At 55.0% G+C, this 12,883-nt stretch overlaps 1 protein-coding gene across 1 annotated transcript in view; it reads left to right on the top strand.

The window, feature by feature from the left end:
• The window catches only part of MEF2D (myocyte enhancer factor 2D), a 34,446-nt gene that overhangs the window by 2,226 nt on the left and 19,337 nt on the right, over positions 1-12,883 (top strand). Inside the window, exons 2-3 of the mRNA XM_027907301.1 lie at positions 5,648-5,851; positions 12,435-12,572. Of these exons, the coding sequence (XP_027763102.1) occupies positions 5,648-5,851; positions 12,435-12,572 (342 nt within the window). The remainder of the gene's footprint in view (positions 1-5,647; positions 5,852-12,434; positions 12,573-12,883) is intronic.

Below are 12,883 nucleotides of genomic sequence, written 5' to 3' on the forward strand. Positions count from 1 at the left end.
CCCCTTCTCCTCCTCTCCCGTTGGGGGTTTTAAGGCTTCTGTTTCAAAGTGACCCATTTCCATCCCGTTTCGGGCTGCTGGTGCTGGTTTTTCCCCAAGCCGTGGAATCAGCAGATGGGTGAGACTCGGCGCCGGGGCCGGATCCGGGCGGATCCCAGAACCAGGCAAGCAGCCCCGCTGCACCACGGCCCCCACCCAGGCACGCTGCTCCTCGCCTTGGAGCTCCCCACGCCGTTTCCATCTAAGTGCTTTTCCAGAAGAAAGTATCTTCTCCACTTAGTTAGTTCCCCCTTCTCTTTTTTTTTTTTTTTTTTTGTCTTGCAGAAAATATATTTCGGTTGACATTTTCCATGTGGTTTTTCCAATAAAAAACAGCCACAACAAGTATCCATTTTGCTGAACGCAAACAACCCAAATTATTCCTTTTTTTGTTGTTTTTTTTTTTTTTCTCAATTGAAAACTTACATGGCTCCAGGGTTTTTTTCCTTGGGCTGTGTTGAAGCCAAGCCCGAGACACACACGCATGTGCATGTGTGTGTAGGAATGCATTTGTGTATCTCCGAGGGGAAAAAAAAAACCCATCAGGCTTTTCCTAAATTTCCCTGTTCCTTGAGTGGGAGCAGCGGAGCAGCAGCTCTTTACTGGCCCAGGTTTGCTCTGGGATGACTCCATCGGTGTATTCCCCATAACCACAAGACTTCCAGGCAGGTCCCTTCGCTTCCTGTGCTCCTGGAGTTTGGCTAAGCACATCCAAGCCTCTGCCCTAAGTCCAGCAAGCTCCACGCCCCAGCGTGGCCTGCCACACTTCTTTCCTGATGCTTTTATTACATAAAAACAGAAAAAAAACCCCAAAACACAGCAAAAAAATATGTGGATATATTCCTAATGCTTAAAGAGTGGCAAAGAAGAGAGTTGGATGAACCAGTTTATTGCTCTGCAGCAGAACAATAGGAAATGGCAGGTTTTCCTCATTACAGCTTCATTGGGTGGTGGGGGCTGGGATGAGCATCAGATGGGTTTTGCTGATGTCCCAGTTGCTCCTGGGGCTGTTTGTGTCCATAACTAAGAGGAAACTGGGCCTTAGGGGTTATTAAAGGAGCCAGGCTGTATTTTATGGGGCAGCACTGCCGAGGGGAGCGAGGCATCCGCAGCGACTGTTGGAAGTTCAAACAAATGGAAAATATTTGGTAATGCTGGAGCCGGGGGGTGGCACAGCCTGGCCCTACTGGATAAGACTTGGGGAAAGGAAAGAGGCACTTCTCTGCCAGAGGCAACAGTTGAGGTGGTGGGGCTGTTTTTTGGGGGTCTTGCTGCGCTGGGTGGGATTTGGCAGCAGGTGCTGTGGCTTTGGGATGTCTCCCCGTGTCAGGTGTTCTCCCCAAAGCCCAGCTCCCTGGGGTTGGGGGACGTTGGTTTTCCCCTGGCAGCAGCTGCAGCCCTGGCTGGGCTGGCTCTTCCAAAGCCCAGTATGGGAGCATTGCTCCCCACCCCAGCACGGCACGTCTCGCTTTGCTTCCCAGAAACCCAGCCCTGTTCAAGTCGGGTGTCAGCAAAGCTGCAGCTGTTTAATTGGTCATCAGTGCAGCTTTGCAATCAGTTACTTTCGCTGCTCCCTTTCTTTGGGAAACAAGGACACGACAGGAAGATGGGATATTTTGTGAAGGGCTGCTCCAGGCAGTGGTTTGCTGATCTGCTCCATCCAGTGGGAGCTGTAAAGGGGGTAAGAACCTTCCTGTTCCACACTGTACATGGGCAATGCCAGGATCTGCTCCCTGGAGTCAGAAGTGTCCCCTCTGGCTTCATCTCATGAAATCATGGAGTGGTTTGGGTTGGAAGGGACCTTAAAGACCATTTTGTCCCACCTCTCTGCCATGGGCAGGGACACCTTCCACTAAACTGGGGTGCTCCAAGCCCAATCCAACCTGGCCTTGGACACTTCCAGGGATGGGGCAGCCACAGCTTCTCTGGGCAACCTGGGCCAGGGCCTCCCCACCCTCCCAGGGAAGAATTTCTTCCTTAACATCCCACCTAAATCTCCCCTTCATCATTTTAGAACTGTCACCCCTTGCCCCACTATGTGAAAAGCCCCTCTCAGTCTCTTTGAAAAGCCAAGAGGCCGCAGCAAAGTCTCCCTGGAGCCGCCTCTTCCTTCTCGCTCCCCTTCCCTCCCTCTCCGGCTGTTCCTGCGGATCAGCCGTGAGAGGCGTCCGTGCTGTGGGCTAAGAACCAAAGTTTGGGGGCTACTGAGGCGTCAGGAACCTCAGGGAGAGTCAAGGCTGAAGCCCTTCCCTTGCATCTTCACACCAAGCCTGTCTGACCCTGCTCATGTCCCACCTTCTGCCTTTCATGGGGGCACAGACCACAAACCCACATGGAGGCTCCAGCAGCACAGGGAGCTGCTGGAGCAGGTCCAGAGGAAGCCACGGAGATGCTCTGAAGGCTGGAGCCCCTCTGCTCTGGAGACAGGCTGGAGCAGCTGGGATTGTTCAGCCTGGAGAAGAGAAGGCTCTGGGGAGACCTTGGAGTGCCTTCCAGTGCCTAAAGTGGCTCCAGTAGAGCTGGAGAGGGACCTTGGACAAGGACCTAGAGAGACAGGACAAGGGGGGGGATGTTTTTAAACTGAAAAGAGTGAGAATTTAGGTTGGATATTAGAAGGAAATTCTTCTGTGTGAGGGTGTTGAGGCCCTGGCACAGGTTACCCAGAGAAGCTGTGGCTGCCCCATCCCTGGAAGTGTTCAAGGCCAGGTTGGACGGGGCTTGAAGCAGCCTGGTCCCATTGAAGGTGTCCCTGCCCATGGCGGGGGGGTGGGACAGGATGAGCTTTTAGATCCCTCCCAACCCAAACCAGTGTGTGATTCTGTGAACTACAGCAGCAGCCAAAACCAGGGGACGAGAGCAAGTAAGAGTCGCTAATGTCATTAGGGGAATTACTGGAGAGGATTTGCCACGACAGATCAGGCCATCAGTCCTTCAGGGCCAGGCCGCTGACTCTGGCAACCGCCAATATGGTTTGCATCAGGGGAAAGGCAAAAATCCCCTGCTAGTGTGGGGCAGTAATTCCTTCCTGACCCCTTTGGTGATCGGCTTAGGCCCTGAAGCATGAGATTTGATTACCCTCTTAGACTTACAAGGTTAATTCTTCTAGATCGGGTTCGTGCACGGCGTCAGGGAAGGTTTGGGGTTTCTGTCCCGGGTCACGGGTGGATGCCTAAGGCAGCATTAGGTGATGCCTTTGTGTGATGTCGTGGCTAAATGGTAAAGTTTTGCTTTTCTCTGTAAGAAGCAGGGGTGCCAAGGCAGATGGGTGCTCCTCTGCCCCGTTCCTGTCCGCAGAGGGAATGCCTCCTCATCTGTTGAGGGATAATTTGGTGCTTTGGGGTTCTGCTCAGCTCTCTGGTTGTTTTGGGGAGGGTGATCCCACACTCAAGGGCAAAACCCAAACCAAGCTTGTTCCTGGTCTCATTGCCAGGAGCTGCTCCCTTGTTCACACGCCTCGGCCTCACCCTGTTGCCCCCGATCTCGGTGGATGAGAGGGCTCGTGGTGCCTGGCAAGGTGTGTTTTGGGTGAGGTATCCCCAGCACCGGCAGCTGCAGAAACAACTACCCTCAGCTGTTCCCTCTGTCTTGGCAGAGACACGGTGTGTTTTCCTCTCAGGGGCTCCTCGGGCTGCTTAGAGGGTGAGTCAGAGCCGCGGGGCCGTCCCGGCGGGGACAGCGAGGCAGGTCGTGCCAGGCTGTGGCGGTGCCGGAGCTGCAGCAGAGCACCCTGTCTCTGGTGGGGATGTGGGACCAGAAGTGCTGCTGGCACAGTGCTGGGGAGCCCTGGCTTGGTTTTAGTGCCTATCCTGCCATGGAGGAGCAGCTGGGTCCCACCTGAAGTCTTACCGTGCAGCTGTGGCTGCTGCGTGGTACTGCCAGCTCATGGTCATGAGACCAGCAGGGTCCAGCAGCTGGCAGCAGCAATTTTGGGTGACCGAGAGGCCCAGGATGCCACCGAGGAGGGGAAATGGCTGATGACACCAGAGCTGGCCCTCAAGTAGTTTAATTTGCGTCAGAGCGTGCCAGGGCTGGGGCAGCGCTGACAACGTGAGCGCCGGCGCTCACAGCCCGGCCGCGGCGAGAGCGGGCGCACGTGGAGGGCGCAGCGGCGCGGGGTGCCAGCCCTGCACTTTCCAGGGGATGAGGGGATTACAGCCGAATCTCGTTACTGCTTAATCATCTCTGGGCGATGGTGGGGAGGGGCAGCGGCTCCCTATGCTGAGTGTGCCCAGAGCTGCCCCTGCTCTGCCCTCCCACCGCACATCTCGAGGGGCGCAGGACCCCGGGCGGTGTGTGCTGGGCGCTGCCAGCAGCATCGTGGGCTGGGGCGCTTCTCCTCAGCGCTGGCGTGGGCCAGGAAGCTCCCTGATGAACTCTTTGGACTGTGGCTGTGACGCCACTGACTCGGGCTGAGCGAAGGCAGCAGCCTCCTTCGCTCTCCTCCCTCAGCTCCGCACATTAAAGCTTTCAGCTGCAAAATCGATGCTGTGGTGGAGGCCCAAAGTGGGGTCGAGCCCTCCCGAGCAGCGAGGGAGCAGCTCTTGGCACCCCAGGGCATCTCAGCTCGACTCCAGCCCTTCACCCGGCGGCTGCTTCACCCCCAGAGCGATGCTTAGAGCAGAGCTGTGACCTCCTGCCTTTTATTGCATCTTCTGCTTTTTATTTGCTGAGAGGGCACTGGCCAAGCGTCGCGCCTTCCCCGGCAGCGTGCCACGTGTTCCGGGGGGGTGAGGGACCCTCAGCAGCCGTCTGCACTGCAGCAGGGACTGGGAGCCCCAAAGCAGCTCCCTCCCCTCCAGCTGGGTCCTGTTAGGAGCATGGCAGCGAGAGCTGAGTGCGGGCTGGGGATCACAGCCCAGCGTCTGCCCGGCAGCTGGAGTGGCTGTGGGAGCCAGCACCCAGTTTGGCCCCGGCCCCCAGCCAGCTCACCAGGATCAATCCTGCAGAAGCTGCCTCATTACCCAATGCTCTGGTGACAGCTCAGGGCAGGGCAGGTCGGGGGACAGGAGACCCCAGTAGGCAGGCAATGCAGAAAACCCCCCAACAAGGTTACAGGGACAGCAAGAGGGAGCACGGGGGGCTCGGGGTGCCCCCAGGGAAGCAGGACAGTGACTCAAGGGTGGGGTGGGCACCCCAAGGCAGTGTCAGGGAGCTGAGCCCCCAGCTCTGCAGCCCCTAAGGTTGGGTGCTCACAGTGCTGCCGCGGCGAGCGAGGACGAGATCTCCATTGCTTGAATATTCGACTTAAAAACCGCCGAGAACCCGCAGCCCCCAGACAGATGGCAGCTCTGCTGGGGATTTTGCTGAAATTTATTTTCTCTTGATTTGGCAATATGTGATTTCCAACGCTGATAATCATCTTTGTGCTTGTGAAGTGTCTGCTTTTGGAGGATCCCAAAATAGGCAGCGATACGATCCGGTTGGAAGAGGGAAGCAAGAGAGGAGAGCTTGGGGTTGGGCCCATTTGAGGAAACTGAGACATAATATTCCCTTTGCCCTCCCTTTCCTTCTCCTCTTTGTCCAGTGGTTGTTCCATTTGTCTCTGGGAGGTGTCAGGTCTGTGGCAGCAGGGACAGAGTTTCTGACCCCCGGCTGTCCTTGCTTTCAGGTGACCTTCACCAAGCGCAAGTTCGGCTTGATGAAGAAGGCCTATGAGCTGAGCGTCCTGTGCGACTGCGAGATCGCCCTCATCATCTTCAACCACTCCAACAAGCTGTTCCAGTATGCCAGCACCGACATGGACAAGGTGCTGCTCAAGTACACCGAGTACAATGAGCCCCACGAGAGCCGGACCAACGCAGACATCATCGAGGTGAGGCCACCCGTCCTCTCCCCGGCTCTGCTGTTGTGGTGGAGCCAGGGCAGGGTCTGGCACCCCACCGAACACAGGAGGTTGGTGCAGGGTGGGGACGGAGCGAGCAGACCTTCCACACTCAGTGCCAGGTGGATTCTGCATCGTTTTGGTTTCAGCCTACAAAAATACTCCGTTTGGGTGGTAGAGTTGACGCTGTCTCGAGTTATGTGTTGACCTAATGCCTCGAAACTGAGGTGCAGGTTTGCTTTGTGGCACTTTGCCGCGGTCCAGGCAGATCATGTGTTTGGAGGCATCTCATGGGGTTGCTGCACTGGGGTGCCTGGTGCAGCTGGTGGCATTGCCCAAGCCCAGTGTTCTGACAGGCGCAGTGGGGTTGTGGGGGAGCACAAGGAGTTCAGGTGGGATGGACCTTGGACATCTCTGGCCCAACCCCTGCTCAAAGCATGGCCGAGCTCACAGGTTGGTGGGGTTGGTCAAGGCTTGTCCATCTGTGTTTTGTGGGTCTCCAGGGATGACCCAACCAGGTCCAGTCTGACCCACCCCTGGCACTGCCACCGGCATGTCCAGACGGTGTTCACGCCAAAGCCTCTCTCCTGCAGTCTGCTGGCATTGCGGGAGATGCTCAGCTGCCACGTGCTGTCAGGGTCCCTCTCCACTGCTTTGTCCTCGTCCCTGGTGCTGGCAGAGCATTACTGGGCGTTTGGCTCACATGGAGGTGCCAGCAGTGCCTCAGCCATTGGTCACAGATAGAGCTGTGGGGTCATCACCTGCCATTAAATCTGGGCAGACAAAGGGCTTGGCTGGGTAATTAGCAGCATTACAGCATCAGTTAATGCCCTCAGAGCCGCTGGTGATGGAGCAGAGCGGCACAGCCCTGTGCTGCTGCAGGAATCAGGCTGCACCACTTCTGCCTTTGAATCCCTTTGGTGCCTCTTGGCCAGCACGCTCATGGATTTCATGAGGGAGAAGGGGAAAAAACCCAACTTGCCCCCTAAATCTTGCTTTCTTTTTGTTTTCTGTTCTCTGTGAAATGTGTCTTTTTGAGAAGTTTGAACTTGAGGTTTTCACCTCGTTGTACTCCCAGTTGAACCACGACCAAGCATCTGGCAGCATCTGCCTTCTCTCGCTGGGGTTTGGAGACTCTTCTGCCGCCTCAGAGTAGCGTAGGGGCCTTAGAAATGGTTCAGAAACGTCCTTTTTGGCCCTTTCGAGGCAGGTGATGCCCCTTCCATGTGAAAATACTGGGGTTCTGCAGGCATCTTTCTCCTGCCACGCTCGCCAGCGCAGCCTCTCCGGGATGCTCAGACTGCGGCGCTCGCAGCGCCGAACAGATTTGTCTTGGCCTAAAAATACCGTAAACATTTTGGGCAGCGTTCTCTGTTCCCGTATGGTCCAAGATGCAAACACTCCCAAGCCGACAAGTTACACACAGTCCTTGGCACCCAAAGAAACGCTGTGTTTGTACCACATGAAAAGCTGGATCTGCATCCAAAGCCGAGGAGAGGAACATCGGGAGCGGAAGGATATTGGTGGATGGCAAGAAAAGGAGCCCAAACACGCTGGGCTCGGCACATCTTGTTGGCAGAGCCGTCACAGAGTGGAACCCGCTGGGGTGAAGGCAGGTCTGGAGGCTGCTCAAGCTTCCCTCCTCATCTTCATCTTGTCTTGGAACAGGGTTGGGGCTGCTCTGAGATTTTTACTGGTTTCTCTCCCATGTCCATGCCCCCTAGGAGACGATACCTGCTCCTGGTGCTGATTTCCATTTCCCCTCGCCCAGGTCAGGTTCCACCAGTCCAGCTGTGTCCCCACTGCACACAAATCCAATTTATCTCGTGTTTTCTTGGTGTCTCCCAATTGAACTTGACTCCCAGAAAGTATCCTCACATTGCAGAAGCTTCCCTGTGTTGAACCTTTAGTGATGGTGAAGGCCCAGGCTGGGATTTGTCACCCAGTATGGTTTTAAGTGGATTTCAAGGACCCACCTTCCCTGTGACGCCTGCAGCCCCTTCCTACTGAGGGATGCAGCTCTGAGGGGCTCTGGCATCATCTCAGGAAGGATGAGGAGCAGCTGGGACCTGGGGGAATTGAGGCAGGAGCCTCCTGCTTCTGATTTTGTTTTCCTGGTGGAGGTGGAGTGGGCGGTGGCTCCGGAGGGTGGGCACTGTTACCACAGCTCAGGGCAGGACGAGTTGCTCTGTCCAAATCGTGTTTTAAAACAGCAGTAAACGTGAGGATCTCCTGATTTTTGGCTGTGGGGAGGGACATCTATGCGGGGAGCACTGGGGGCACCCCATCCCGTGCTGCACAGGAATGCCCTGGAGCGGTTTATCCCCCCGGATAAGCGGGAGGCAGAGCTGCTCTGGGATGAGAGTACACAGCCCTAGTGCAAGAGGGGTTCCACACCCCCCGACTGCCTTTTGGGGACCACCCCCCATGGGGGCATCCCCGTGCCTCAGCCCCGCCGGGGCTCGGCCGCGGCTGTCGCGAGTGGGATTCAGCCACGCAACCCCCGCGGCTTCTCCGTGCCCGGCAAAGTCCTGGCTGCTGGAAGCTTTTAAGTCTGAGAAAATCTCTCTAATGCAGAGAGGGGGGTTTCCTTAATCAGGCGGGGGACAGCTGAGCCCCCAGACAGGCACGCTGGGTGCCACGTGCGTGCCCGGCCTGGGATCACGCCGGCTTTGCTCCTCGCTGTCGCTTCTCGTTTCCTCGCAGCCCGGCTGACGTGCCAGTTTCTGATAAGGGACTTGGACAGAGCAGAGCTCACCGGGCACTGAGATGCTCTGCAGCCAGTTAAAGCCACACAGCCCTTTCTGTCCTTTCCTTGGCTGAGTGTTCCGGAGGGCGGCTGATTTACCCCCTAGTTCTCCTTCCTCTCATTCCCCAGGATGTGTAAAATCAGGCATTTTGCAGGATGCTGGGGAGTGCAGAGGCAGCTGCCAGTGTCGTGTCCTCATCCTCATTCTCATCCTTATCCTCGTCCAGACTTCCCCAAAGCCCAGGGTGGTTGAGTCTCCCTCCTCTAGGGGAAGTCAACCCGCATCCTGGTCAAGCATCGTTTCCTCTCACATGTTCTGCGTTTCCTGCTGCTCTCTCACACTCTTCAGGTTGGAAATGTGCTGCTGTGTGAGCTGGGATCATGGGATTGGGAATATTTCCTGGAAAAGAAGGTGCTGCGGTGGATCCTGATAGAATGGGGTGGCAGCGAGAGGGGCAGATGATGAACGAGGTCGATTTTTGCCGTGGGGAGTTCCCACTCTGTTTTTTCTCCTCTGAAAATTTTCTGCTGGGAAAGAATCGGTTTTAGATCTCTTTTATATGAAAAATACTCGTGTTCCACTGGCTGCAGCCCAGTGACAGAAAGGTTTCCTGAAAACCTCTTTGTATCTTCTGTTTTCACCCTGGCAAAGAGAATGACGAGGAATGAGAAGGAAAGCTCTTTTCTGAAAGCCCTTGCAGAGATCCCGAAAACAGGAATCTTTGGGTTTGATTCCCGCTCCAGCAGGATTGTTTTCCTTTTGCATCATCTTAAAAAGCTAAAAATGTGGGACGCACATTTTTTTTGTCAAAAAAAAAAAAAAAGAAATAAAAAACCCGAAAGAACCGGCAGCCAACGCCTGTAATGGCTGAAAAATGGCATTTTATTGTCCCAAACCTCTCGTTGAGCAGCAGATTGCTGCGAGCTGGGCTGCCTTGGCTCGTGTGCTGCTGCGACTCGGTCACTCACCGCCGCCGGTGCTTCCCGTCCCACCGCGCTGCAGACCAGCCCCGTCCTCGCCTGTACCAGCTCTGGAGCTCGTCCCCATCCCCTTCCCCGCAGCTCCAGCAGCCCCTCGCTGTGGCCAGGGTGACAGGCAGGGTTACAGCAGGCTTGGGGCTGGGGATGGCAGTGCTGCAGCAGCCCCTCACAGCTCGGGGTGCTCCAAACCCACCCTGGCAGGGAGCTGTGGGTCTCACAGACAGTGAAGTTACAACTGATTTTAAGAAGTTGGTGGCTGGGGAGAGCAGGGAGACCAAGGTGACGCTGTGTAGGGCACTACATGTGTTAAACCCACAGAGAATGACCTTGGGAAAGGCAAAGGGTAATGCTGTGAGCTTGTTTCAGGGTCTGGGTGAGCAGAGCCACGTCCACCCCGTTCCACCGCTTTCCTTGACAGACTTGTTGAGGAAACAACCCTCAGGGTCATTTCATGAGGACATAAAAATGGCAAAATGCTGCAGCTGGTGGCAGCAGCCCCTTGCTCGTCCCTGCTCTGGGTTTGGGTGGTGAATGGGGGGCAGAGGTGAGGGCACTGGGAGCTGCCTAAAACCTCCAGGCCCCTGTGTCGTTGCTGCAGGTTTTAGAAAGGAGAAGGACGTTGCTGCTTGGCTGAAACCTCTTAAAAATTCCGTTGGGAGGTTCCCTCCTTCGAAGGTCCCGGGGGGGTGGCCATGGCTCGTCCATTCCCACAGCTCCTGAACCTGCCAGCAGCTGTTGCTGGAGGAGAGGAGCTTCCAGGGATGTGAGGGATTGCCTTCCCAACTGCCAGGCAGGGATGGGAGGGAAGAGGTGCGAGTTCCAGTTCCTGCAAAAGAAACTGTGGTGAGATGGGACAGCCCCCTTAGACACTGGAGAGTGTCCCCAGCACCCGAAGGAAACCCGACTTCAACCCGTGTGCTGCTCATGGAACAACTTTTTCCACTTTGCCTCTGAAAGAGAAAAAGGAAAAAAATCTCTTTTTTTTTTTTTTTTTTTTAGAGAAAAGCTCAACTTTCCGTCTTTTAGCTGCATCGGTGAAACAAAAGGTTTTGGAAAAAAAAAATCCGCAAAAAGCAGTTTCAAAAAAAAAAGAAAGGCAAAGCTGTTCCTTCCCCACCAGCAGCGGCTCTTCCTCTTTTGGGCCGTTCTCAGAACAAACAAGGACACATACAAAAATAGAAAAATAGTAGGGAAAAATCCTCGGGAACCTGCAGAACTCAAGTGCTGGGAATCTCTCTACTGTTCATGGCAGTAATTCCAATTCCTGCTGCCTTTCTCTGTAGATAGACAGCACAGGAATTGGCAGTACCAGGAATTATTAGGAATATTATTATTAGGTATAAGAATTATTCAGAATCATTATTATTAGGTAATTAGCTAATAGTTACTAGGTAGCAGGAATTACTGGTAATGCCAAGCAGAGTGTCAGGTGCCACTGTGGCCAGGAGTGAGCCTGGTCCTTCCCTGCTGGAGCTGGAGCTGGACGAGGACATTTCCCTTCTGCGACTGAATACGGTAACGAGGGTGGAAATGGCGCCACGGAAGGAGCAGTTCTAATGGAAAATGTTGTGAAAAGCTTCAGCTGGATGGAGAGCAGGGCTGGGGGTGGGTGTGGTGCCCATTGCTTGGCCGTGGCCACCTGGCACAAGCATCCCCTAAGCCAGACCTGCAGGAAGAGTGGAGCCGTGTGGCACCGGTGCTGTGTGGGACCAGTGCCAAGCGTATCCTACCTGCGACATTCCCAGCCTTTCTGGAGACATCCCGGCTTTTATTCTCTCCAGCAAAACTTCCCCTCCGAGCCCTGTGTTTCCCAGAGCTCACAGGGAGTGGAAGAGCCACTCCTGAACACGCTTTGGCCTCAGAATGGAGATGTTTATTGCTGTTTAGGAAGACAGAGAATTGTCAAGACTTTTTTTTTTTTTCCCCCTACTGCTGATTTTGGCATGAAAAGGGACCGAGACTTCCAGGAAATTCTGTAGCTTTGACTTCCAAAAAAAAAAAAAAAAAAAACCAACGAGTTGGCAAGTGCTGGTTCCGTCATAACGCCTGATTGCTTTTGGTATGTTGAAAATAGAGCGATTAAACGTGGATCTCAACTGGCTGCTGAGCACGAGCGAGGGACTTTGGGGTGTCCCCATCCCCTGTGTGTGGCCAGGACGGGAGGTCACTGGGCTCCTCCTGAGGAGGAGGTGTCACCTTGTTGCCTTGATGCAGCAGTGCTCGAGACCTTTCCTGCTCATGAGCCCAGTCTTGGCCTGGGGTTTGCTGCCCAGTGTTGTCACTGTCACCCCCCGTGCCACCCCCAGCAGAGCTCGCAGCTGTCACTGTGCCACGTGCCCTGTCCTGCGATGCTCTCCCTGTTGCACCTTTGCCTTTGGTAAATGCCACCCGTCTGGTTTTGTCAAGGATGAGCTACTCTTTGCTTAGAATTTGGGGTTTTTCTTTTCCTGTTTGTAAGCAGGTTTTTGCAGTAGAGCAGAGGGCATCAAGGTTTATTTCCCCTCCGTGGTGTCGTACTTGTAGGTGACGAATGCGCCTGAGCTGGTGCGGGGCCAAGTTCAGCTCCAGCGTAAACAGAACCTTTGAAAGCAAGGAAGTTTCTCTCCATTCCTCCCCATGCTGCAATTCCTAAATTAGAGACGCCCTGCCATCACAGCCTAGGATCTCTATCCTGGCTTTTTGACCCTGTTGAGGTCAGCAGCACCTTGGGGCGATGCTGTTGATTTGTGCGAGGGCGACTCGTGGCCCGTCCGGGCCGGTGGGTGTTCTGGGCGGGGGGGACCTGCCTGTGTTCCCCATCCCCACTCCACACAGGATCTCAGACTGTCACGGTTGTGCTTTCAGACATTAAGAAAGAAAGGTTTTAACGGCTGTGACAGCCCGGAGCCCGACGGTGACGACTCCATAGACCAGAGCCCTCTGATGGAGGATAAATACCGCAAAGGCAGCGAGGATCTGGATATCCTGTTCAAGCGATACGGTGTAAGTACCTGCCCGTGGCTGGAAAACCTTCATTATATGTTCTTTTCTGTTTTGTTTCTCTTCTGTTCGACTTCCTCCCGACCTCGTCCCCCGCTCCCTCCCCGACACCCCCACCCCGTGTCCCCCCCCCCAAACGTAACAGGCGCTGAACAAGAAGCACAGGGAGTGCGAGAGCCCGGAAGGGGATGAAGTGTTTGCGCTGACCCCGCAGACGGAAGAGAAATATAAAAAGATTGATGAGGAGTTTGATAAAATGATGCAGAGTTACCGGCTCGCAGTGAGTAGCTGGTGGCCTGCAGCCCCCCCGCCCC

This window comes from Empidonax traillii, unplaced genomic scaffold (assembly GCF_003031625.1).
Source record: "Empidonax traillii isolate 1590-97213 ecotype Southwest subspecies unplaced genomic scaffold, ASM303162v1 scaffold1436:size109477, whole genome shotgun sequence".
NCBI lineage: Eukaryota > Metazoa > Chordata > Aves > Passeriformes > Tyrannidae > Empidonax > Empidonax traillii.